Genomic DNA, 27,869 nt, shown 5'->3' with positions numbered 1-27,869 from the left:
AATTTAATACAGAATCTTTGGTTTAGAAATTTATAAATGCCAGACTTTCAACTTAAGCCTACTATCTCCCAAGCCTAGGTAGCTTTATCATTCAATGTATCAGCATTAGTAACTAAGTAATACAGAAGTGGACCTCTTTGCCCTATCTTTGAACATATCTTGCTAGTTTGCAGAAGTGCCAGAACATAAAAAAATTGAATACATGAATGTCTGCCTATGAAACTTTCATTTTCTTCAGTTTGAAATAAAACCTCCTGTAGTCTATCATCTTGGTCCTCCAGTGCCACTGATGTGGCTTCTGTGTGGTTGAGACTGAAGCTTTTTCACGAATATTAACCATCCAAAGTTAATACCTGAGCAATTTTTCAATCACTTTCGGAAGAGAAACGATTTATTTTTCATGCTCAACCATCACCCACAATTTACATACTCATCATTCTGTTCCCTTCTGAAATTTGAATTCTCTGCACCTTCTTGATTCCCAGTGATCATAACTTTCCTATGACAGAGTAATACAGACCACATTTTCCTGTACTTACTGCTTTTCCCTAAGTCAAAAAAAAAGGAAAACAAAAGAAAAAAAAAAAGAAAAAAGGAGGAAAAAAAGGGAAAAAAAAAAAAGGTACAACTGCATAAAAATGTTTCATTGTTTCATTCAACAATAATGCCACAGAGAAGAGGAAAAACGAGAATATTTTAAAATAAAAAGGGCAGTTTAAAATAAACAGAAGAATATTTTGTTTACATAATAAAACAAACACTACAATTATGCATAATGAAAATTCTCAAAAGCTGTATTTGACAAGCATTAACTTTTATGTTCCATTTTTAAAAAAATATCAGTTTTATTTCTATCAGAAATAGGAAAAATACAATTACTAGTAGTAAATACCATACTTAAAGTCAACTACCAAGCAATTACAATGAAACCATGAACCATGAAGTCAGAATTTTTGTCAATTTTCTGTAATTCATAAAGGGCTGCAGAACTATTTAAAGCCTGAAGTGTCATTAAAAAAAGGGACTGGTGCTGCTAGAAATATAGTAATCAGAACCTATAAACAACAGTCAGGAAGCAGATGCTAACACTGCCTGCACTGGTCTTCAGAAAATTCATGAACTTGGTAATCAGTTTCTATATTCAGCCACAGTGGAAAGAAAGCATTACAAATGAGAAGCACTTCAGAGAAATCTTTAGATGTGAACGGAAACAATTTGTAGAAAAAAAGCTCTGAAGCCATTAACAGGAGAGCTTATCTTAGTTACTTTTAAAATACCTACATTTTATCATATAGCATGAGCTTAGAAAATACTTTTAGTTGTTTTAACTAGCAAAACCCTGAACCAGGATTCTACTCCTGCCATCAGAAAAGAAGGAATTCGCAGCTCAAGGATGAGGGGGGTCATTAAGAGGAGCCAACATGGTTTTACCAAGGGGAAGTCATGTTCGACCAACATTATAGCCTTCTATGAGCAAATAACTAGGTGGATGGATGATGGTAGGGCAGTAGATGTGGTTTTTCTTGATTTCAGTAAGGCATTTGATACCGTCTCCCACAGCGTCCTCACAGATAAGCTAAGGAAGTGTGGGCTTGATGATCAGGTAGTGAGGTGGATCAAGAACTGGTTGGAAGGAAGAAGGCAGAGAGTTGTGGTCAATGGGGCAGAATCTAGCTGGAGGTCTGTGACTAGTGGAGTCCCTCAGGGGTCGGTGCTGGGACCAGTGCTGTTTAATATTTTCATCAACGACCTGGATGAGGGAACTGAGTGTACCCTCAGCAAGTTCGTTCATGATACTAAACTGGGAGGAGTGGCTGACACACCAGAAGGCTGTGTTGCCATTCAGCGAGACCTGGACAGGCTGGAGAGTTGGGTGGAGAGGAACTTGATGAAATTCAGCAAGGGCAAGCATAGAGTCTTGCATCTGGGGAAGAACAACCCCATGTACCAGTACAGGTTGGGGGCTGACCTGCTGGACAGTAGTGAAGGGGAAAGGGACCTGGGGGTCCTGGTGGGTAGGAGGATGACCACGAGTCAGCAATGTGCCCTTGTGGCCAAGAAGGCCAACGGCATCCTAGGGTGCATTAGAAAGGGTGTGGGTAGTAGGTCAAGAGAGGTTCTCCTCCCCCTCTACTCTGCCTTGGTGGGGCCACATCTGGAATATTGTGTCCAGTTCTGGGCCCCTCAGTTCAAGAAGGACAGGGAATTGCTTGAAAGAGTCCAGTGCAGAGCTACAAAGATGATTAAGGGAATGGAACATCTCTCTTATGAGGAGAGGCTGAGGGAGCTGGGACTCTTTAGCTTGGAGGAGACTGAGGGGTGACCTCATCAGTGTTTACAAATATGTAAAGGGTGAGTGTCAGGATGATGGAGCTAGGTTTTTTCAGTGATGTCCAGTGATAGGACAAGGGGCAATGGGTGTAAACTGGAGCATAGGAGGTTCCATGTGAACATCAGGAAAAATTTCTTTACTGTGAGAGTGACAGATCACTGGAACAGGTTGCCCAGGGCGGTTGTGGAGTTTCCTACACTGGAGATATTCAAGGCCCGCCTGGACAAGTTCCTGTGTGATGTACTCTAGGTTACCCTGCTCTTGCAGGAGGGTTGGACTAGATGATCTTTTGAGGTCCCTTCCAACCCTTAGGATTCTGTGATTCTGTGACTTTGCACACATACTCCTGTCCATTCTCCCTGTGCATAGCTGATGAGGAGGAATCATCAGAAATGGCCAACAGATTATGGGTAATATGGTAAATAGAACTCTCTCCTCTAAAGTTCCTCAGAAAGATTCATTCCAGAAGCACAACAGCTTCCAACAGGTTGTATGGGTGATTCTTTGTATGTGTACCTTGAGGAATTATTTGCCTCCATCAGGGAGCCAGCAATTAATTCCTTTCATAAGAAAAGCCTTTCTACTGAATTCAAGTTTTGAATTCCAGGAGACATTTTTCAGTTGCTGCTGTGATCACTGACAGAGCTGCTGTATTAGCAATATATAAGCCACATACAGGAAGTTGTTCACACCAGCAGCTGTCTCCCACCAAGAATGAAAACATGCCAAGAACAGATTGGAATGAAACCCAAGGACTCAGAACAAACTAAAAAGGCAGACCTCGTACCTGTCAACCAATAGCCTATTCTAAACTTAGTAATAGCCAAGGAATAGAATTATTTTCCCAGATTACATTCTTCGACCTAGTAGGAAAGCATTCTACCTGGGTCATATAAGGTTACTTTAAAGTTAGTCCTGCTGCAGTGCGTGTCACAAGGAATTATCTGTGGGTTAATAAATGTTTGGAAACAGCAGAAGTGAACTGAGTCCATTTCAAGACCAGCACACAACAATGTACCAGCAGTGCTAATACACTGTAGAGCTAGTCATCTCATTCAACAGATTTCTCCATTCACATTACCTTCTTCTTTTATCTGCCATATAAAAAACCGAACCCATAAGCATCACTAGCTTTGGCAGCAAACCATTAATATTACTTTGACACAAAAATTTTCAGTACCAAAAGCAAACTGTGATTTACGCTGACAAAGACTGTTCTGTTTGCAGTTATACATCTGAGCTGAAACTTCTTTCCCCGATTTAACTGAGCAGGCACTGTTAACTGACTTGTTCCTCTATTTTAGTCTGCCTAAATACCTGCATTCAGCTCTGGAGCTGAACCTAAGAAGGACGTAGACCTTTTGGAGGCCATGCAGATGCTCAGAGGGCTGGAGCACCTCTCCTATGAAGACAGGCTGAGAGAGCTGAGATTGTTCAGCCTGGAGAAGAAAAGGTTTCAGGAAGGCCTTAGAGCAGCTTCCAGTACTTAAAGGGGCCTACAGGAAAGCTGGAGAGGGACTTTTTACAAGGGCATGTATTGACAGTACAGAGGGTAACAGTTTTAAACTGAGAGAGGGGAGATTCAGATCAGGTATTAGGAAGAAGTTCTTCACTATGAGGGTGGTGAGACACTGGCACAGGTTGCCCAGGAAAGCTGTGGCTGCCCCATCCCTGGCAGTGTTCAAGGCCAGGTTGGACGGGGCTCTGAGCAACCTGGTCTAGTGGAACGTATCGCTGCCTGTGGCAGGGGGTTGGAACTGCATGAGCTTTAAGGTCCCTTCCAACCCAAACCATTCTATGATTCTGTGATTCTAAATGATCAACAGACACACCTAAATTTTATGTGGTCAACAAATAAAAACATGGGAATGAAATACCATGTTGTATCAACAACTCCCTTTCTAATAGTTTTCAATATACTGAAACGAACTGCACTGAGTGCAGCATTAATCTCCACTCAGAGGCAGTGAGTTTTCTGAATTATATGAATACAGCAGTTATTAGATGCTTAAGTCAGAAAGTTTGCTTTTTAGCTAGGAGAAATGTCATCATATCGCTAAAGCAATGCACTTTCCACACATTGTCATACACTAAGAAAAGAGATACAAAATCCCAAAAGTGATTCAAAGAAACCCAGATTGACAAAGAACAGTACTGCACAGAGGCTACAGCACTGAATAGAGCACTATGAACATTAAACTTACTGAATTTCATATACCTTTGAAAGATACCACTAACAAACATCAGAAAAAAAACAGCTAGAGACTGATTTTATGATATGACTAACAGTTCTTAGCACACTAAGTTTAACAATTAAATAAGACATTGCAAATTCTATTTCCTTGATATTACCTGAATACTACTCAACAATACAACCATAAAGCTCATCAACCTATTTTACAGATGGTAACTACTCACACAACTGAGAACATTTCTGAGCATTCCAAAGACTGTAACAAACTCAATTTCATAAACTTAAAAAACTTCTTAAGTTAACTTAAAAAGTAGAAGAGCCAGATTAATTTTGCTTTCTCGGTTACAGTTTCAAAACTATTTTGAAAAAGCATTAAGAATACAAATATAAGAAAGGGTACTAGCAAAATGTTTTCTTATTAGTCTTAGAGCACTAATGTATGTGGTATTTGCGAAAGGATGGATCATCACCACTGCATGTTGTTGCAAAATATCATAGATCCACTTTAATTGCAATTGTGAAATATCACTGTGTAACAGCATAAATTCCCACATTAACTGCAAAATAATTTATGCTAATTAGAACACTTCTTTAAGTAATGTAAAAATAAGCACTTCTGTGATCTTCTTTACAGAAATCAGTATCAGGCCACAGTGAATACAATATCTTTCAATTACACGTTTTAATTATTCAAGTTACATTACAAATAATTATTTAAGTACACACAAAGAAAACCTTCATAAAGCTTACCTGAAAGTATGCCATAATGAGCGAAACATTCTGAACAGTAACTAATGCATGATCTCACCTTCACTGTAAGTCCAGAATTATCGAGGATCTTTGCAATGGCAGACAAAATACCACACATGAGTGCAGATATCAGCACCATCACACCAATTGCTGTGAACCAGGACATACTGCAGAAATAGCATAAACTTTCTGCCGATGTGCATACAATGACGTGAACTGCACAAAGCATCAGACACATCAAGTAAAACAGCAGGGAGAAGAGTGGAGGGGAAAGCGGCACTTCAAATTCTGCCCTGCTGCTCAGGGCTTTTGGAATGCTAAGCAAAAGCAGCAGCAGAACCTAGAATAAAATAGAGAAATAATACTTAAAGAATCTGGGTTAGCTAAAACATAGAGTGAGAAGTCACACATACACATACCAAAAAAAAAAGAAAAAAAAAAAAAATCACACTGTTGTGATTCTGCTTATACCATGTCATTCTGCTAATATACACAATTCATAAAAAAAATCTGTGAAGAACTATACTGGATTTTTTTATCCCCAGTAAGATATTACCATATAAATGGAAGAAATAAAAATTGTTTCTATTTATTAAGGGCCTGGACACACAAGTTAGCAGAGTTCCTTACCTGTGGCAACTGATCACATGCATGATTTTTGTTCCCTGCAAAAGTTAAAGGTTTAATACCCGATATCAAAATAGTTCCTAAGTGAACAAATTTGACTTATTATTTGTCACCTATAAATGCCTAAAGCTACATACACACACTGCCAAAGGCCATTTATCTCACAATGTGAGAGATACACATACACAGAGATACTGAGAGTTACTTTCCGAGATCAGGGAAAGTTCTTACACTATCACACAAGTGTATGTTGTATTTCAAGCTTATTAATTCTCCTGGTATTAATTTTTTTGTACCTCTTCTCATCTTCATTTGATTGACTGGTTTTACATTCACTTTGACCTAACCTGCACACAGATCAGGAAGAATTCAAAGTTTCCTCTCAAGTAACTGTAGCAGTAGAGATTAATAATATCATGAATAATTTCTGCTACCCATGTACAAACCTTTACAGGTAAAAGGAAAATTCAACCACATGCTAAAATGCTTTGCAAGGGGCACAGGTGGAGCTAGGACTAGACTGAGTTCGATCAGTTTGAGCTAGCGCAAAATGAAAACAAATCAAGATAAAAACCATGTCAGACCATTGCCAACCTGTGATTTTCACTAGCACTTAGAAGACCTCTGCCTAAACTTCTTCCCATAATACAGAGAGGTAAAGCAGACCAAAAAAAAAATGCAAAGCAGTGCCGCAGTCTTTCTTCTTCTTCATATTCTACTTCATACAGTTCATTTGTTTACGAAAAGGTTAAGTTATCATAGCACCAAACTGGCTTAGGTCTTAACCTTTAACACAACACATAAAACATAAACAGCAGACATGATAGGAAAACACTTGAACTGTAGCTATCTACAAACCTAAATTTAGCTCTTTTGAGCAAATGCACTGCTAGCAATTCATGTCCTAGAGGTATTATCCTCATCTGAAATGCAGGATAAATTACATTTATGGAATGGTGTAGTTTGAAGCCACCTGTGAGATTCCCTACCCTTATTTATTCAGTAAAGGTTGGAAAATACATATCAAGGCAAAAAGATTTTGGAAAGCAAGGCAGTTTCTGGAGCACTGCACTGGAGAAAGGAAGACATTGTCACAGTTTTGCACCCAGTCTTACAGTGATGGTGAGCAAGCTCTTCTCAATGAAAATTTCCATGGTTAGTAGCTGCACATTTCTTTTGATGAAGGCCCATTGAGTAAAATACCTCGTATCTGTTTTGTAGAAGCAGTAAATGCCTACAACTACACTCCAGGAAAAAAAAAATAAAATTTAAACCAATATTTCAGGTCCAAAGTAACAGTCAAGAGCTTGAACGTATAGGTTCTCAAAGCAAAGGAACAAACTATGAGCACTTAAGCTTTACACTGAGGTTTGTATACCTCTGCAGAGTGGGAACTGAACCTACCATCCATTTTCTAAGGACACTGTGGAACTAATTCCTGTGAAGTGGTTAGCAGTGTGATAAACCGCACAGAGCAGTCTACCAGAAAACCATTTCAGACATACTCTAAACAGAACAGTGTATACAGAAAGCATAAAGTCTTGCCAGGACAAAAGAGGCTCAAATACTAAATAGCTGTTTATGTACTGTTATTTGTTCCAGGCACTGAAGAGGACCAGTGCTATAGCAATTAAGGTCTTGGACAGCACTATATACACGCAATTACTAAATTAAGCTTAAAGTAGGTATTTCCATGGAACAATGGAACAGTGCTTACCCTTACAAAAGTTGAAACTCTAGAAGGTCAGTGCAAGCTCTGATACATAGAAGTTCAGTGTCCATGCCTGTTTTCCCTTAAGCATGATTCTCAAAGGATTCCCACAGAGCATATTTCTAGCATTTGAGATTAGACCAAATTATCAATTGCAGACAACCACTTAAAATTCCAGACATGTGATATCTTATCTTTATTCTTACATGAGATATGAAGTGGTAATCCAGCACCTTACAGCATTTATTTCTGGGCTCTACACCTATCAGTACGAAGAACAACTCTGAGAATTGTGGAAATTGACCATACAAGGTATTGTTTGCTCTCAGCAGCTATGCCCACTATTAGATAAAGAGGAACGGGTAGGAACTTACTTGACAGATGCTGGGTTTTTTTTTTAATACAGTAAGGATACTCAAAAGGTAGAAGGCTAACTGATGTGACTAGTTTAAGTCGTAGCACATCTGCATATTTACTATAAGCAGCTTCTATCAAAAGCTTTCTTGAATGATTTTAGAGACCAGGTCATACAAGAATACTAACCTCATCCAGAAAGTCAGCCAACTCTAAGAGTTCATACTCAGTAATTCTAAAGACCAATAGAAGGATATACAAAATAGTAAAAACCAAAAAACTTTTACATTAGTGCACTTAGCTTTTTCACAGAAATATACATTTTCCTACCTCCATAATGATGACAATCCCAACCATCATCGAATACATGTCATATTGTGCCACTTGCTTGCTTAGTGAAGAACTCAGAGTCTTCAGGGCCTCCAAATATTGCTTCAGGACTTTTTTGCCAAGATTCAAGAGTATTTCTGAATTATTCCCCTCTAAATACAGTTTGATCCAATTAGCATGAGACTTTTCTGCTATCTTAAAATGTTCATATCCAGGATCTAAGGAGAAGGGGAAAAAATAAAACAGAAAAAAAAAAGAAAGGTAAGAGGATCCACAAACAAAGGAAGATTAATTAGAGATGTGGTATTTTGGTTTGTATAGTATTTTAAAAGAAATTGCTACGGGGATTGAAATGTTTTTCGCACCTAGAACGTTACATTATCCTTCTGCAGCAAGACCGTAATGAGCCAGTTCCTCAAAATAAAAGCAATTAATCTCTCACCCAATAAAATGTCAAGACTTCTAAAAGTGATAAATTTATTAAAACACCCATTTACTCTTACAAAAGGTTTCCAGGACAAACTTACTCAAATACTTTAAATCCTGAAGAAAAAAAAAAAAAAAGGTAACATTTTCCACTGGAGCCACTCTTATCCAGGCCAAATTGTACAAGTCAAATGGGAAATTATCAAATAGGTGATCTCAGGACAAAACACCAAAGAACATACACATCATATTAGAGGCCTTGATTCTGCAGCAAAACTAGGGAGAATCTGTTGCTAACATGAAGTTAAACACGTGGGATGCAAGATTCTGAAGCAGTAATAGAAAAGTTAACAGCTGAAGTGCAGAGTTTGGCTTCAGGCATTTGTACTATGAAGCTAGTGAAAAGCAATCCTCAGCCGTGAAACTTAGTAATTATGCCATAGTATAAGTATGGCCCACAGTTTAACTTCATTAAAAATGAGAAAACCTGATGGCTGCTACCAACCTGTGAAAGCAAGACCCTTGTGGTGCAAAGTGATTTCATAGTGACCTATCTGGAAAAAAAAAAAAACCTGACCTGAAGAAAAACAAAGAAACCAGCCAAATAAGCAAACAAACAAACAAACAAAAAAAAAAAAAAACAACAAACCAAACAATAGAGGAAAAATAAAACAAAGAGGGGGAAAAAAACCCTCCAGGCCGTGTATCTGTTGTCTATACCTAGGTAATATTTTCTTTAGAAATGTAGTTTTAATTAAGTCTTCTGATACAGATACATGTAAATGCATTGAAGCTGAACACTCACAACACACACCAAGACTCTGATCTGCTTTCAGAACCACAGATGAGAACATGACTAGCCCTAGACTATGTCCCTGAAGGAAATAATTTTAAATCAACCATTGAATTCTGAGGGTTCAGGTTTCAATGCAAGTATGCTTTTTAATATAGGTACAGAGACGATACAGTTTCTTTTCTTTCTCGTACTGTTGAAACATGTCTGCATTACTCTTTTCTCTCTAAATGTATTTTAAAAGCTTAAGCAAGGACAACAGGAAAGAAGCAAACAGCCAAATCCTACATTTTAGAAGTCCTTCCCAAGTACAACTGTAGTACCTTTCTTCCTACATATATTCCCCTCCATAGTTATTCCAAAGAATCCTTACTTTACGTAATTTTTCCTGTTCATACATACCAAAGGGTGATTTGAACCAATTCAAAGACACATGAAAGTAGTCTACCACTTTGTTCTCCCACCAACTAATGTTGATTTTCATCAACTTTCCCATTACAAAACACTTAAACAAAAAGCTGCAGCACAAAAAGCTGTCTCAATAGACTGCTTACTTCCCCAAAAGATATATTCAGCAGTGACAATAACCAGATTCTGCAGATGAAAATAGAAGAGCATCGCTATATTCACATATTCAAAAAAAATTGTAGAGTGCTCATTACAAGCGTATAAGTAAATAAAATGAAAACGATTTCTGCCAGAATTATTACTGTGGATCCCACACGCACCTAAAAAGCATTCTATTCACTACACGCCAGATTAATTTCAAGATTTTTTTTTTTTAAATAGAACAATTAGGTTAGTTCTATGTATTACTGTAAATGAAAAATGGTGTTGTTCCTGAAAGCACTTAAGACATGTTTTCCCTCTTCATTTTACAAAGGCATCACCCCATAGTCCAACATGCCATACAGTGTTTAAAATGTCAGTCATTTGTATATAGTATGCAATCAGATTCATTCAGCATGCATTTAGTCAACAACACAAAGACAACATGAGCATAACTTTCAGAAACTTGTATCTCACTGGACATTATGCTATGTGTGAACATCCACATACATCTTCATTATTTGCAAGAAACATATGTTTGGTTTCACTTCACATTAATAATCCATACTATTTCCCTGCAATTTCACTTGTAAGCTAATGACAAAGGCAAAAAAAAGGACAATTTGGAAATTTCAGATTTAGATAGATACCGTCTTCCCATCTTGAAACCCTTACCTTCTTAACTAAAAGTAGGGCAACACATTTGCTGTGTAGCTTCAGATGACAAGGGTTAATGCAATGACTGAAGTAAGGTTTGGTGTCAAAAGAACTTAAGTTACAGTTAATTTTTACTCCTGGTAGATCAACAGTATATCAGACTTGGGAAAAACATACCATGTTCTTTGCTAAGCCTCTTCAGCAAAAGTGCATTCCCAAACCCAGAAATTTTAAATTTTATTTCAAGTGAATGAAAATGAAGTATTTCTATTCACGATTCTAGTACAGTTACGAAAGAACTGTGCTTACCATTTGTAAGTCTCTTATCATTGCAAGACAATTTGTGGTCTACTACAGCCTGAATTCAAAGTTAGAATTTTAGAAAGTAATGTTTAACTGAATGTCCAAGCTATCTTTAGTCTCCCAAGCTATCGCAAAGCATGCAGATTCTGCTATGACAGAGGGTATCTGCTAAAATGTACAATTCAGCCGGCAGCAAACATTTGTATACTGAGATAGTTGTCAGTGCTCATGGGGCCTTTCACTGTCCTAGAGTAGTTCTTTGAACAGTGAATTCCACAGAAAGTTCCTCTTCCAGTATATCTGAAGTGAGATAAATATTCATACTTTTGATGAAATCCAGAAATCCAGACAGAATCTTCTAAAATGAGCTTCAAACAAATGGACCGGAAGATTTGAAATGACACTATTCAAACTGAGATTTGAGTTGACACTATTTCATTAAACAGAACATTGAAATGAGTTCAAGTTACATTTTGATTCTCTCCAGATATTCTGCTCCTGTTCTGCTCCCTCTTCATGCTCAGTTTACCTCTTTGTTCCTTCTAACATTTTTATTTCATTCTCATCTACCTTAGCAGTTCAGAGAATCATGGAATGATTTGGGCTGGAAGGGACCTTAAAGATCACCTAGTTCCAACCCCCTGCCATGGGCAGACACCTTCCACTAGACCAGGTTGATCAAAGCTCCATCTAACCTACCTTGAAACCAACCTTAAACCAACCTCTTTCCATAAAACTGTCCACCAGACCCACACTGTCTACATTAAGAAAGAGGACTCCTTTAGTCAGATCCACATTTATATCTTTGAGATACATTAAGTGAATGATTTAAAGATCCTACAGAAAGAAATAAAGGACCATGACTACCAAACTTCCTTTGAGAACTCCAATGATAATCTCTTCAATGGTACATTTGTTTGCAGTAAGTATAAAATGAGACAGGTCATAGACTCTGTTGAAGAAGTAGTCAGGTATCTGCTGAGAAACATTTGCAAGTCATTTCTGCATGGGATATTCACAAGTTAAACTTGGAGCAAAATCCAAAGCAAGCTTATGAGTTACATGATTCCCAAAGCACTGGCAATGGTTTATTTGCATAGTATTTCACTAGCAATTTCTACTTCAGCAGTGTTATCACAAGCAAATGGCTCTGCTTCTCAAGCATCTGTTTGGCAGTAATTTCACTTAGTTCCACTCACAGGCAGCAATCAATTTAAAAGAAAGTTATATTTGTAAGAAAAGAATGAATAACGTACAAGTGATTCCTCCAGTTTCAATATATAAATCTTCCAGTAACAATCAATTTATTCCAATTGACACAAGTTCAGAATTAGTTCCAAATTGAAGAGATTCATTTTAATAACAACATCCAACTACCCCTCAAGCATGACTCTTCATTCCACTACGAAGTGCCTTTCAAAGAAACAATCCTGTAACAATCCTACTTCAGGTGTCATGTTCAGAAGTTCAGAATAAGGGAAACACTACTACCTACAGCTGCCTACCCTACAGGGAGCTATGAACTCTCTCAGAGTTTCTAGATACTTCCTCTTTCAGCTGCTTTATTTCTGTCAGCTGTTTTTATCCTCCTTTTCAGATTTTTTTAGCTGCATGTGTCCATCTCTATCAAAAGAAAAGCTAATGTCTCACATTAGCATTTATTAGTATGTTTCAAAAAAATCATTCTCAAGATAATGATGCCTTTGGTAGAGCTTCAAGTTTCTCATTAAAAATTTACCTAAAAATAGGTTTAACCGTGAAGATTCCTCTGTACTTCAAAATCCAAGTCCCATGAAATGCTGTACGAGCTCTTGGTTTGAAAATGTGTTTGCATGAACAAACACTGGGGGGAGAGGAGAGAAGTTACTGAGCTGCCTCCATTCGGCTCTTTATTAAACAGATACACTGAAAGCACACTTGAACAATACGATATTTTTGTGTACTGCTCTGGTTTGTACTTAATATTGGAGTGGCTGAATCCAGAGCACTCTATGTCTTCTTCATAAAAGAGCATGTAAAGGTCATTCTGCCTTTCCAGCTGACTGTGAGTCATCTTAATCAACATCCAACTTAATCTTTTTCCATCTAAAAGGAATGAACATTGCTCGGAGAATGAATGTATACATTATGCTATAGCTTAAATTGTGCGATTTTTTTTTTCTTACTATGATTCAGTCATCATATTCAAGGTACTGGTAGCTGGTGCCGTATCTTTGTGCTGCAAATTACAATAGCCTTTGCAGGAATTCCATGTTTTCCCCTTACAGAAGAACCTACTCTTTTTGTGCTGAGGAGTTGAAAAATAATAACAACTAGGAAAAAAACAAAACAAACCAGCAACAAAGTTTAGGCTATCCCTGCAAGTATCTCTCACTTTAAAACAAAGATCCGGTCATAGGCATTTCTCTTAGCATTTATCATTTATGTTATGATCCTTCAGTTGTTTCTAGCCAAGAACCAGCATTGGAAAGCTTGAACCTGCAGCAGCAAATGTGAGATGTCTAACTAGGTTACCTTCTGGAGTTTCTTTCCCTCAAAGAAAGTGGCAGACACCTTGTCTGTGGAAGGTGGTTGGTTTGGCCATCTCTCAGCACAACTCTAAAGAGTGTCCCGATGGTGCACAAATAAAACCCAAATGTTCAGAGTAGGATATGCTACTGCAGCTTCCTTGGAGCTGTGTCCAATCAAGTCTTGAATATCTCCAGGTATGGATACTCCACAACCTCTCTGAGCATCAGATTCTACTGCTTGACAACCCTTACATAAAAAAGATTTTTTCTTCCATTTAAACAAGATTTCATGTGTATCAGTTTATGTCCACTGTCTCTTGCCTACTCACTGGCCACCACCAAGTAGACCCTGGTTCAATCTTCTTTATTCCCTCCCATCACATACTACCTACACTGATACAATCCCTGCCGAGCCTTCCTTCCACATGGGTATACTGCTGGCTGATGTTCAGCTGGTGTCTCTAAGAGTCCTTTGTCCTTCTCCATCAGGCTGCTTTTCAGCCAGTCAGTGCCACATCATCACTGAATCTTAAAGAGGTTCCTCTCAGTCCTTTTCTCCAGCCTGAGGTGCCTCTGTGTGGCAGCAGACCCATCTACTGTACCAACCACTCCTCCCAGTTCTGAACTGTGTGTAGGCTTGCTGAAAAGGTACTCTGCCCTGTGAGCCCAGCAGCTGAGTCAGTCCTCAATCCATCTCACTATCCCATTACCCAACCTAAATTGCAAGAGGATGGTTGAAGCATTATATGAGCAATACAGACAGTGAACATGGGGCTTCCTCAAGTTGTCTGAAGAGCTACTACTTCTTCCCATCAAGCTGTCTGAAGCAGACACCCACAAAAATATTGCCCTGTGTTCGTCTGTCCACTAATCCTGAGTTGCTACTAATACTCTCCATTACTGAAGAAAGACAAGCTCATGAGGGGTGCTTTGGCTCCCAACCCCTTTCAAGTACAGTAGCACTTCTCATAGCACTTTGCAAAGCAAGAGCAGCATAAAAATTTATCACATTTCCATCCTCAGCAATTTTGATTAAATTTCTCAGATTAAAGCTGCAAGTTGAAATTAAGCTGCTCCTGGGCAAAAATAAAATGAAAGTGAAGATGTAAATCAGAAGCTACTAGAAACCTGTCTGTTTCACCAGCGCTTGCAGAAATACTGTGAGATGGAGCTTTGTGTTGGAATTTTCAGTAACACAGCCATATCCTAAACTCCATCCACAGTTTAATTTTCCTCACTTGACACAAACAGGTTAGGAGAGAAAATCTGTGCAGAAGAAAACCAACTCAGAATTGATGGAACATGGGTCCTGCTACTGACATGTTGCTACCATGAGCGGCATTTGTTTTGTTTCTGGACAGAGTTTAATTATGATTAGAAGCTGTGATGTTGAAAGATAATTAATTCTTGACCTACACTAATCATCTTGCTAAACTTTATGTTATCTACTTTAATTATTCATAGCTGTAACACAGCTCTGCATTCTCATTCAGTTATTTTAATGATTCAACATTATAAATCGTGACAAGGACTTCAAGCTTCACTGTCACTTAAAGACAACTTCTTCTAATGTCCATGGTAAAATATTCTTCCTTCATCCTCCAACTCGATTTTATTCCACATAATTACCATACTAGCTTCCCCACTTATACTGCAGTTTGTAACATGCTTCATTACAATATATTCCATTTTGCTAGATTTGGCTTATTTTTTTCCACTGTTTTTTTATTCTTTCCTTCAAATACACACACACACGTATTTTTAATAAGCAACTCTGCAGTCTTCTGCATTTTCACTCCAAATAAATTCATACATAAGAATGAATAAAAACATAACTCACTCTAAATTATTTCCTAACTTTACTTGAAGCATGCTTTTATTTAAACTAGAAAATTCAGCTTCATTGTGCTATTATTCCAAACAGCTCAAAATCAGTGCCCTGTGTAGGATACCTTAGAGATAGCAAGTATGGAACCCCTACAATTTCACAACACTGGGAGTTTCAATTTAATCTTATTCTCTCGGCATTATTTCTGCTCTTTTGCCTAACAGGAGTAGTACTAGTCATTGAAAAAACCTTTGTTTAGAGACAGTGTGCCAGAGTAGGTTACGGTAAAGATTGAACTCGGTATCATTTCTCCAAACACTACTCTCAACTGAATAGCTACTTTGCAGTCCCATGCTATGCTCTTGACTGTAAATGCCCACATAATGTTGTGAACAATTTCCTTTTGTACACGTAACATTTTTTTTTGCCAATTTACCTTTTTCATACGCAGGTGTATTCTCTTGCAGCAGTCTACTAAGCTGGAACCCATTCAAGTGCACAAAACGCAGTTGTTCTCTCATTGTCCTGCCTCTCACAACTGGCAATATAAGATTCCCAACACTGTTTCTTGAAATCGGTAGACCAAGGCCTACTGCCAGAGTGCTAGCTAAATCAGTTTGTTGCACAAGTTCAGGTTGTGTTAGACGACCTAGAATCAACCAGAAAAAGGAAAAAGAAAGATGGTGTTTCAGTAATAGGTCCATTCTATTTCTCCAGAGACAGCTGGCATCTTGTTAGCTTCAAAGTTTTTTCCATTGGTGTTAGATCAGCTGTTTCGAGTAACCTACAAAGAGCTGAGTGATCTTTTTCAGCTGCTGTTCTCTGCTATTGCAAAAACAAAATTTATTCAATTCTCAGCAACTGCTATAAACACAACATTAATATTGTGGTGGTGGTCCAGGAGATCACCTTAATACCAAGTTGCAGTCCACATCATAAAAGGGTTAGATAACTTTTACATTAGAAAAATAGAAAGCACTACAGTAGACTAATTTAATGCATGGACAAAGAATGAGAATTAAAACAATCTTGACAGCATTCTGGAATGTTCCTGATAATGACAACAGCTCAAGATATAACTAATATCAGGTTGCTAGGCAAACAGAATTAGAGGTCAGATAAAGAATGCTGAAGCCCAAATCCATGGCTCTCTACAGGCAAACCTAGTGATTTTTAAAGAGTTCTGTGCAGGATGCCATTACCTTCCTGCAGTTATATGGATTAGCCTTCAGTCCCACAGACATCTACACACATGAATGATTTCACGAATGTAAGTAATCTTTTGTTTAAGATTGTCTTGTCAATTGTTTCTTTGTGTGCTTTAGTAGTTACATAACACTGTTTTTCTATTATGCTTTTTCTTTGTTCTCTTTGTAACTCCAGGCACTGAAGTGTTTTGACTTAAGTATGGTACAGAAATAATTTTCTATGCAGTCTTTATAACTCTCAAGAGTCCCTTTAAGAGCATTAGAACTTCCCTCATTTCTCGTGTAGCTCTGATTAATCCCATACTTGTACAGAATGCCATCTATAATCCCTAAAGCCTCTTTGCACGAGTGCCTGTACATCAGCAGTTTTCAGATTTCATCTTTAAAGGCAAGCTCTTCACTGGTTAAAGAAAGACAAACTACTAAATGCATTTAACCAATCATGGGTGACACATTCCTATAGAAGGCTACACAAGTAATATTCTGACAGCATACTAAATGCAAAAGCCCACAGGATTACTATTTTGAGATCTACCAAATTAACCACAGTACATTTTGTTTACAATAGGATCATAAAGAGCAGTCACTAGAATTCTGATTAGTGTAGCAATGAGAAAGCTGCTGTGTATTTACATGAGCATCATTAGAAATCACAAACCTGATCCCAAAGACTATCCCCGAGGTGAAAAGAGGTATTTCACTGTATTGTAAAACCTGCATGTTTGGTTTAAACCTAATAGAAACTAATCCAAATGAATAGGCGATTGCATTTACAGAATCTACACTCTCATGGCCCGATTCCTAACACATAATAATGAAATCTGTAAAGCAAAAACTTCCCTGAACACTATGGTCAGCTCTTGACTTTGTTTTGGGTTTATATCTGAAAAGAGTTCAATGACTCCTCAAGCAAAGCTTTCTATTGTAGCTGAGTAACAGCTTTATAAATGACAGAGATAAATGTACTTCCACCATGCTGCAGAAACCTCTAGCAAGATAAACAAAACAAGGTTCTGCAAACAAGATTTGGCTTTAAAAACAAGGAAATCAGACTGACATAAGCAAAAGGCAGAATGAAAGGAAGAGGGAAGTAATATTTTGAAGAAAATATTCAGTCCTGGTATAACTACATTTCACCTATTCACTCAAGGAGTTTATTTAAATAAAACTACATATTAGATTAAAGATTCTCTACCACACCATTCCCTTCTTGCCTCTTACCTCAAGCTGTACTACACAAGTAGAAAATAAGTTTCAGAAACAGATAAACTCAGAGATAAATTCAGAGAGGAAAAGCAATTCTTCCTCTTTCCTGTTACACTCAGAATGAGAAATTGTCATTCATTCCTCTATGCTGGCTCTCTGAGATGGAAGAATGGAGGCCAGGGAAATATTCTAGCCAGGACAGACAAAACTCAGTCTAAACAGAATATTATTTCTAATCCTATCCATTTACCACTATCCCAGGATCCTGACAACAGATCACATTAGCTCTCAACACTCAAGTAGGACAGTGCTGCAAAAGGTTACCATCTGAGAATTACCCAATACTCTCAGTGAGAGAGAAGCCTACATCATGGTTTCAAAACGATACAGGTGCAAACTCGGCCTAAAACCAGAGTTCTACGTCACACATAATGACTTTGCCAGATATCTCTGGAACTTTTCAGGAAGAATTGCAGATCTAATATAGAGATGGCAACGTGTTCTAAAAAAGGTCAAAGATTTTTTGATCCTTACCACTTCTCTTTTCAAAAGTAGAGCTGATAAACAGTAGTGGTGTGTGCACTTCTCCAGCTGAAGAACCACCATGACTACCTGTTTCAGACATCCCATGATCCCCACAAACAACTAGCAAATTGGGAAGAGAGGCTTCTTCCTGCAAGTCACATTAAAAAATTAAAGATATTGCACAAACAAGTTGCGCATACATAATGCCTCACTATCTTTGTTATTTTCACATATGAATATTTCTCAAAATAATTTCCATTTTTTAAATTAGCTCACAACACTTGGGGCAGATTACAAGAGTCATCTGCAACTGCTATACAATAAAATTAATTTTTAACAGTTAAGGCACACATATGTATGCTACACACTTTTCAGCACATTACAAAAAAAAAAAAAAAACACAAAAAAAGCTTAAAAAAAACCCCACAAAGCCACACAGAGAGTCACAAGAAACTAACTGAAGGATTAAATAATCGTACTGGGGGGAGGAGGGGGGGGGAAATCAGGAGTCCAGGAGCAGTAGCTTTATCAGAGAAGTATTTGGCCCTCCATTTCTTCAACTTCATGAAGTTTTTAATATAAATGCAAAATTATTAGTATTGTAAATATAAGTATTATAGAAGCAATATAAAAAAATATCCTATTTCTAAGAATCTCTAGTCTCTCAAGTGCCTTTGGGGTAGAAATATGACATGACTGCACTCAAATCATGTTTATTTTTCTGAAGAAAAAGAAACATAAGCATAAATGAAGCCTCTCCAACAATTTCAAGCTAACAAAGACAGCAGAAAATAAATATTGTCATTCCATAACAAAGCAGCTCTTTGTCATCTCATTATTACCAGTATTACTTGTTTCCAAAAGTAATGATTTTATTATTTCTGTATTCTAAAACAGAGATAAAGGTTTGCATATGTTCGGCAAAAGCAAAACATACCAACAGACTGCAGCAAAACCACTGCAATGTTCATTAAATCACAGCTTCCACAAGCATGATTTAACCTCTCTTGTCATACAATACTATCCAACTAAAAATACTATTGAAATTTTGTGAGCAGCTACTGTGAACTGCTGTTGCCAGAAGCAAACAAGAAAAAAAGCTTCAGGCCACATCAAATTAGGACTTAGTATTTCAAAATCCAGACTATTCAGTTGACATCCTGTATTTCCATATCTAAAACCAGATTCAGCTTTAGTATTTTGTGCTACATTTAGCATAAGAAAATGCTGCTTACAACCACCATTTCCATATTAATGTTTTCAATATCTAAGAATTAGGTATGACTTCACAACTGTAGAAATCAGAGCCAATAGCTATACATGCCCACTAGTCCTTCTGCTGAATTTCAGTACCAGAAAGCACACCAACTACCGTTTTAATTTATGAGTGATAAGGGAATTTGGCATGCATTCACTCTCCTCTTCCTGCACACCAAGGGGGAGTACTTCCCACAGCTATTCAGAAGAGACTGCTAACAGATGTTACTAAGGTCAGTCAGTAAATCCTTAAAAATAATACTATATACCATTAACTGGGGAATGGCCAGGGAAGGAAAAGAATACCCATTTTGGTCTAGGAATAAACAAGCCACGACCCACAACCAAGCAAGCATTTTAAAATTAGTCCACAACTAACAGAAATTGATTCAAGAAGGAGCTATATTACCTTTGAAAGAAGAGAAGTATGAATCTTCTTCAGGATGTTATCCATTTCCCGCAGTTTTGTTCCCACTAATGGGCTGTTTGGCCCAGTCACGTGTCCAATATGGTCCAAGCCCAGGTAATGCAGTATTAGGAGATCCCAGTCTTCTCTCTTTAACACTCTATCCAAATGCCTGGTAACATTATCATCAACCTCAGAAATAAAAGGAAAACAATTAAAAGGCAAGAATTGTTTCAGTTTTGTATACAGCACAGAAAAATGAGATCACACTACCCATGAAAATTCTGTAAAAGCTGATAAGACTTAGAGTCACTCACAATGTTAACAGAGAAAACAAAAATAAAAATAAAAAGAAAATCAGATCGATTATTTCAATGTCAAGCAGTCAAAAAATCTGTCCTACAACACAGACTCTTTAACCCATTTCACTTTTTCTGGTCCCGAGGCACCAGATTACATGGAAACAGAGAAAATAGGTTGCCATGCTTCGACAGATACTTTTAATAACTGCTTTAAGAAATATTCAGTCACTTCTATCCTTCACACTCTAGATTTATCATTTCAGAAGTAGGTATAGGGAAAAGCCTCTCTTTGGTGCTTGGAAGAACAAGGGAAAAACCCACTCCCCTTCTTTCCACTCAATTTTTGCTACTGTGCAAACACAAAAAGATTGTACTTGCTGTAGGTAAAAGAACTGACAACACAGCAAAAAATAAGAGTTATTCAGAAAGTGTTATTTGGGGCCTAATTCATATGTCCTCCTGCTTAGTTCACAACCTATTTTTAGTTGTATATGTTTCTCCCTGGATATTAAGAAGCCTTACAAAATTTCACATGCAACAGCATTTTGATGACTCTGGATATAACTACCTAAAAAAAAAAAAAATAAAAAGCTTTCTGTTTAATGGACTATAGGCAATCTTTATGCTTTCTGAATAATGAGCTTGAGAGACATGTAACTGCAACCAACTAAAAGTGTCTTCCAGTGCACATTAGACCTATCTAACTTCCTTAAACACGGTAATAAGAATACTTAATGTCAGTAGCAGCAGATTGATAGCCTCAGGTTTTACAAAACGTAAAGGTTCAAAATACAAACTAGAATTGCCAAACCATTTACTCTTCTAGTGTGCTCAGAATAAGAAATTCCTTCATTTTTGTTTCATTTACTTTCTATGCTCCCTGTTTGATAACATACTGAAACACTACTCATATTGCAACTACGAAAGCAAAACAATGCTATAGAAAGTATGGCTCTAAGAATCATAGAATTGTTTAGGTGGGGAGGGACCTTAGAGCTCATCTACTTCCAAGCCCCCTGCCATTGGCAGGGACACCTTCCAGTAGGCAAGGTTGCTCAAAGGTTGCCCCATGCAACCTGGCCTTGAACAGTGTCAGGGATGGGACAGCCACAAATTCTCTGGTCAACTTCTTTCAGTGCCTCACCTCTCTCACAGTAAAGAATTTCTTCCTAATATATAATCTAAATCTACCCTCTTTCAGTTTAAAGCCATTACCCCTTGCTCTAGCACTGTTCGCTCTTAAGAAACATCCCTCTCCAGCATTCTTGTAGGCTAACTTCAGATAGTGGAAGGCTGTTCTAAGGCCTCCCCAAAGCCTTCTCTTCTTCAGGCTGAACAAGCCCAGCTCTCTCAGCTTGTCTTCACAGGAGAGGTGCTCCAGCCCTCTAAGTATCTTCATGGCCCTCCTCTGGACTTGGGATTGTCCTGACACAGGTGCAGGGCCTTGCACTTGGCCTTGTTGAACTTCATGACATTGGCACTGGCCCACCTCTCAAGCCTGTCAAGGTCCCTCTGGATGGCATCCCTTCCCTCCAGTACGTTGATCACACCACACAGGTTGGTGTTGTCAGACCACAGGAGTGAGATTATATATTAACTGGCCCTTTAAAGATGGCATACACTAATATAAATGTGATGGCAAACCGGAAACACGGAGAGTGGAAGCAGTGTAACTTCTTAACACAAGTTTTGTGAAGCTACTACATGTTAGGAAAGTTATACAGTAGCACAATATTTGTTACTGTATCATCCAAACACTTCCCACAGCATATGCACAAGTGACTGAAACGGTTATCTCCGCATTGCCAATACTGAAAACACATATAAATGCCATTTTGTATTTAATTGTCAGGTTTGTATTACACAAGGATAGTCGTACTCATTCATTCTTAGAAGTTGCAACTATGTTTGTACTCATTTAACTTGGGATTATACAAAGCCTCTCACCTCTGTGAAGTCTGACACAAAAAAGGATGTTGTTCCATCATACTCCACAAAATGCTTTGGAAACAATTTAACCCAAGTATCATCACCATAAAAGATTATTCTTTTCCCTGCTGTTTTTGCCTGCCATATCAGGTTGTCATCCAAAAGAGCTGGAGAGTTGAGATTCACAATAACATCAATGAAACCAGGTATGCTACCTGTCATCAAAGCCTACATAAAAGAAGAACATAAAAGAGACATATGAACAGAAACCAAAAGAAATTATAACTTCTTTGCAAAAAAAAAAAGGTGAAAACTGTATTTTCTTAATTAACATACAGCAAAAAGACTTTGTATGCCAGATGAAATTCACTTCATTAACTAGTCAGTAAACCACCAAAAAGAAGACCCAAGTAAGCTGACTTAAGATAACAATGGAAGCACATTCAAAATAGTAGTTAAGCATCTTCTGGAAAAAATAAAAAACTCCCCCTATCAAGAGCTACCAGGCTATCTCCCCTTCACTCTCTCACTGACCTTCCAGCTGACCTACCAAAGCTCATTCCCTCAGCTTCTTCAGTGCAAGAAATGTCACTCAGATCCATCACTGAGAAGCCTGGATGATCAAGTATTTTGATGACACAGTCACAATACATATTTTAGTTACCTGGAATTTTGCAAAGTTTCATTTTTAAGCTCTGCATAAACACCCCTATGTCAAAACAAATTTACACCAAACTGGATTTCCTGTCAGAAGTTATAAGAACACAAATGGCAATGAACATGCTCTTGAATAGAAGACAACTGGAAAATGCGATAACTGAGAAGCTATTGCCTTCACATGATTATAAATAGAAGGATTATACCAATCACTTATGCCAACACAAGGGCCTTAACTGCCCTTGACTGATTCTCACAGACCTGCCCACCACAGAGCTACCAACTAAGGAAAAAAAAAGTCAATGTGACTTGAGTTGAAGCTGCCACTTCTTCCTCTTGCTCAGCCCCCTCCACATTCCTTTGACCTCTGACCTGACCCTTTTTTCAGGAAAAACCTCTGGGCCAGAGCAAATCAGGACTCTATCCCATACACCACTACAGCAAAGCGAGTTCCAGCCACAAAGTGCAGTAACACAGCAAACCTACCCTTTATGCCAACTTCGAGCATATGAAATAACCCAGCCTTAAAAACTTTCTCAGTTTTTAAGAGAGAAACTACCCTAAGTGGAAAAAACACCCACTTACCTTAATTCGAGGCATAGTCACAGTGGGTGGCTTTGCTTCAGCAATGAAACTGTAGGATGTCCCTTTTTCAATAATTTGTTTAGTATACGGCATGAACTGTTCACCTTTGGACCCAAACACAAAGTCATCTCTCAAAGCATCTATCAGCACAATGACAACTTTTTTGAAAAGTGGTGGTGGAATTCTGGTCCAGTTAGAAACCATTCCTAAACAGCAACAAAAAAAAAAAGGACATTAAAAGTCATTAACAAATTTTAACAATGGCTAAACAGATGCTAAAGGACAACTTCTGTACTAAATTTATATTCATAACTGAGAAGTTGCAAACAATAGCAAACATGAGAAGTAATCAGAGGAAGCAGAGTTTTCAGGCCATCCAGCCTGACACAACAAAAAATACAGTACACCATCCAGGAAGTGAAACAAAACATGAATGGAGTGCACAATGGGAAGCATCATGATGGAAAAGCTGTGAAATGGAGAATGCTCAAAGGAATAAGAAGGAATAGTTGCTACCTTCTCTCTGGCGAATTTAGTAAAACTGAACTAAATGTATCTGAAATACAACTTTTATTAGTAAAAAAGATGCAGCACTCACCTGTGCTAATATCCACTTCTCCATTTCCATCAAGGCCTCTCAATTAAATCCCACCATAAGAGAACATGAGAATTACAAACAGACAGATCTGTTGAAATTTAAAGGGAAAAGATCTGTGCACACTGGCACCCTTCAAGGTAGAAGCCTGTATGCCAGGACTGTTCAGTGATGGCAGCTTCAGGGTGAAAATCCAATTCCAAAATCCCCTGAACATGCTACATGACCAAGCACAGCAAAATGCTGCTGTGCATCAGGCAATAGGCACTGTCTTGCCTTCAGACCCACCTCTTTCTCTTTTATGGACTTAATACTGGCTACAGCAGCTCCTCATTTGCATTGAGCCTGGGCCACACACTGACATTTAGCTTTTACAGCAGCAGTTTTTGGCCCAACCTCTAAAGGTCCCATATCTCTACCAGAAAAACACACAGAAGGATAAAATGGAAGCAGAATGGATCTTACCCACCGATCTCTACTTAAACAATATTGTGGTGAATCAGCTTCTCAGTACATGCATTATATAAAGTTAGCAGGTTTACACTCCTTCACAGTAAAATGTGCTTCTGTGTAAGTGGTTGACAAGTTGGAAAGGTCACAGATAATGTTGTGTCTAACAAACAAACCTTAAAAAAATCAACCTCTGAAACTGTGGTTTTGGGTAGAGAGACAAACATCAATAAATTTACATTCGCAGACTCATTACTGCTAGCAATTCTATCCAGATAAGGAAACTGGGGAAGGGGGCACAACAAGGGAAAGAAGGAAGTCTCAACAACAACAAATCACTAAGTGCCAGCAACCCTGATTAAAATTATAATGTTGTTTTTCCAGGACTTGATTTATCAACTTAGAAGACATGCTTTAGCTCTCAGTGAAGGCACAACTGGTGGTACTATACTGTTAGTTAAATCTTTCTTGGCATTTACTCCTATCTACTTGACTAGGGAAACAAAACTTGTTGGACACCAAAAATGTTCATATCACATACACATCCTTCTCACAACTCCCTCTTACAGCGTTATTCCTCAGTGAGTCAAAGTATTGAAAAGTGGAAAGGAAATAGGATTCGACAACAAGCCACCTTAAAATACTTATTGTAAGACAGTTAAAGCAATACATTGTGCAACTCTTGGCATGCGACATGCTTACTCATTCCTGCTACGGTTATTTAGAAAACAGTCAATTTAAACCAATCTGAACTTCTGTAAGGCACAAAGAAAACCAGAGGTTCTACCAAAAACTTACCACAATGAGGTAAGGTTTCACTGTCATACAGTCTTTCCACAGGCAAGACAGCATGGATCCAGTGGCAGTCAGGACTCACAAAGTGAATCATTCAAGAAATTTAGAGCACTGAAGAAATACTATTTTCTGAACAGCTCTAAAGTACACTGAAAGCCTTCTGTGTCATGGTTTTGTAAGCAATCTTCTGCCTTCAGAGTTTATAATCCAGACCAAGAGATAACTCTGCAAGCAAACTGTCATGCATGAACTACAGGAAGGAAGTTTTCTTCCACTGTCACTCCATTTCTGCCTACATCTACCTAGAGTACTAGTGACATGCCTAAATTTAAACTGCTTGTAGAACCCTGGGGCACACATTCATAATCTTCAGTTCAAAGCAGTCTTTTCAAAACCCAATTGTCTGACACCTCCCTCTCAGCCAAACAGTCCCCTGCTATGGTAGTCTCCTGATAATAATCACATGTGAATGGAACATTTCACTCACAGCAGCCTATCAAGCATCTCTGACAGTCTTGGTAACCTCCAGCTAAACAGCAACCTGCCATTTGGTAGCATCCACACACTGTTACCAGATTAGAGTCTTTCAGTGTTCCTGCTGAACTGGTATCAGCACACCATGCTCTAAATTACACAACCTTCTCTTCCCTCCACTCTTTCTCACAATAACATGCAGATAAAGGCCCAGTTTGTCAGTTACAGCTCTTTCCACCAAGTTAACCGTAAGTGGTGGTACTGAGCAAGTTTTGTATGTGCAAAATGCTACTCAACTCAGCTGTCCACTGATCCTTAAGTTCCACCCAAGCCCCAAACACTGGTAAAGAACACTCCTTCAAGTACACATTCCTCTTTTTCACATTATTTTAATGTAACTTGTGACTGGACACACGAGACAGCTATGTATCAGCACATCCTCTACCGACCTTTCATTAAGAAGATGCCTGAAGACTTTGATTTCACAGTTTCAGCTAAGAAATACTAAGCAGGACCTGTAGTGACCATGATTTCAGAGAAACAGTAATGGACAGCAACACTGTGCATTTCACAATCTGACCAGACTGTGATGCAAACCTTTGTTACTGCAGTTGCTTTCCTCACTACTGAAGTGTCAAAGTGTCACTAAAGTGGCATTAAGACACCCACACACCACAGAAACAACGATTCTCCAGCACAATGCAACCAGTAAATTAACACAGCAAGCACGTGAAACATTGTAACTGAAATGGCATTATTTAATGTGAACAGCTTGCCATTAAAGAGCATCGGGATTGGGGAAGGGACTAAAGGACAGAAAAGCACACCCTCAAAAAATGTGGCAGCTGATGCTCAGGCCCTTTTTGCGAGCAAGCTCTGCTGTCAGTGACCGACAGCTACGTGCAAAATCAGTGAAGTTCTAATCGTCTTCGGAAGCAGGTGTGGGAACACGCTACAGACAGTTGTCCCGCCTGCTCTCACCGGCTGCTCCCGCCTCTGCACCCCACAGCCCGGTGACCCAGCACACACCGACGGCGCACACGCGACGGTGAGCAGCACGACACCCAGCCCCGCCGGGGCTCTCTGCCCGACCCTGACCCCGCCGCGCCGGGCCAGGGTTACCTCGGAGGAAGGTGACAGCCGTAAGCCTTGCCTAGGGTAAGGCGAGGCGGGGCGGGGCGGGGCGGCCCGGCCAGCTGCCCCGCCGAGCAGGAGCCACAGAGGAGAGGAGGAGCAGGCTGCTCGGATTACCTGGGCCGGGCGGGGCCGGTTCGGCGGGAAGGTCCCCGCTAGACTCTCTGCGGGGCAGGGACCTGACAGGCACCGGGAAGAAGCCACGGAAGAACAGCGCGACCCCCAGCACCTCCAGCAGGAGGCAGGAGGAGGCGAACACACCCGAACGCAGCCGCATCCTGCTCCCGCGGATCGGAGCCGACGGCCGACGGCCACCGACCCCGTTCCGCCGGCTTTCGGGGGAGCACACCAACCACCCCACCCCTGCCCCCGCGGACCAATTAGAGCCCGCAGTACCTGCCCGCCGAGCACTACTATTGGCTAGCGGCCAGCCAACCCCTCCACGGGAGGCGTGGTCCCAAGGCGGAAGTAGACTCCTCACTCGCAGCTGCGCGTTGAGGTTGTCTAGTTGCGGAAGGAGGAGGGAGGTCCCGGGGGGTAAGGTTCGTGCTGGTGCTGGTGCTGGTGCTGGTGCTGGTGCTGGTGCTGGTGCTGGTGCTGGTGCTGGTGCTGGTGCTGGTGCTGGTGCTGGTGCTGGTGCTGGTGCTGGTGCTGGTGCTGGTGCTGGTGCTGGTGCTGGTGCTGGTGCTGGTGCTTGCTCCAAGGACAAGTGGCGCTGAGAGCTGCTTGCCCTGAAACACAGGTTGGAAAACAGGGCTGTGATGGCAGGGAGATTTAATGTGAAGTTGCAGTACCGGCGTGGCAGGAGAGAAAAGGAACAAGTTGGTGACTGTTGGAGGAGAAAAGAAACAAGTGGTGACTTGCAGGTGTGTGGCAAGCAGGATCTCCCCACATGCATACACATTTCTTTTTACTGAGTAGTATTAAACCTTTTAACCTTTTCATTGATAGGAAACAGACTAGCGGGCGTGCCATGGCAGGT

At 39.3% G+C, this 27,869-nt stretch overlaps 1 protein-coding gene across 3 annotated transcripts in view; it reads right to left on the bottom strand.

Annotated features, from left to right (window-relative positions):
- Positions 1–27,171, bottom strand: part of PIGG (phosphatidylinositol glycan anchor biosynthesis class G (EMM blood group)) — an 82,291-nt gene extending 55,120 nt beyond the window's left edge. For 2 of the 3 annotated variants that reach the window (XM_061455062.1, XM_061455064.1), the window contains exons 1-8: positions 27,005–27,171; positions 23,440–23,645; positions 22,216–22,425; positions 19,970–20,158; positions 18,313–18,451; positions 15,801–16,013; positions 8,299–8,516; positions 5,335–5,616 (exon numbers count right to left, since the gene is read on the bottom strand). In XM_061455062.1, the coding sequence (XP_061311046.1) occupies positions 5,335–5,616; positions 8,299–8,516; positions 15,801–16,013; positions 18,313–18,451; positions 19,970–20,158; positions 22,216–22,425; positions 23,440–23,645; positions 27,005–27,164 (1,617 nt within the window). In that variant the 5' untranslated portion in view covers positions 27,165–27,171. Of the gene's footprint in view, positions 1–5,334; positions 5,617–8,298; positions 8,517–15,800; positions 16,014–18,312; positions 18,452–19,969; positions 20,159–22,215; positions 22,426–23,439; positions 23,646–25,282; positions 25,682–27,004 lie in introns of those variants that run through there. The other variant, XM_061455063.1, reaches the window with a different exon arrangement.
- Between the last annotated feature and the right edge of the window lie 698 nt (positions 27,172–27,869).

Source organism: Pezoporus flaviventris, unplaced genomic scaffold, assembly GCF_033815535.1.
Source record: "Pezoporus flaviventris isolate CSIRO_AGI_PZ_B2104156 unplaced genomic scaffold, CSIRO_AGI_Pfla_v1 ptg000018l, whole genome shotgun sequence".
Lineage (NCBI taxonomy): Eukaryota > Metazoa > Chordata > Aves > Psittaciformes > Psittacidae > Pezoporus > Pezoporus flaviventris.
Note: the sequence above shows the minus strand (reverse complement) of the source record. Positions and strands in the feature narration are given on the sequence as shown.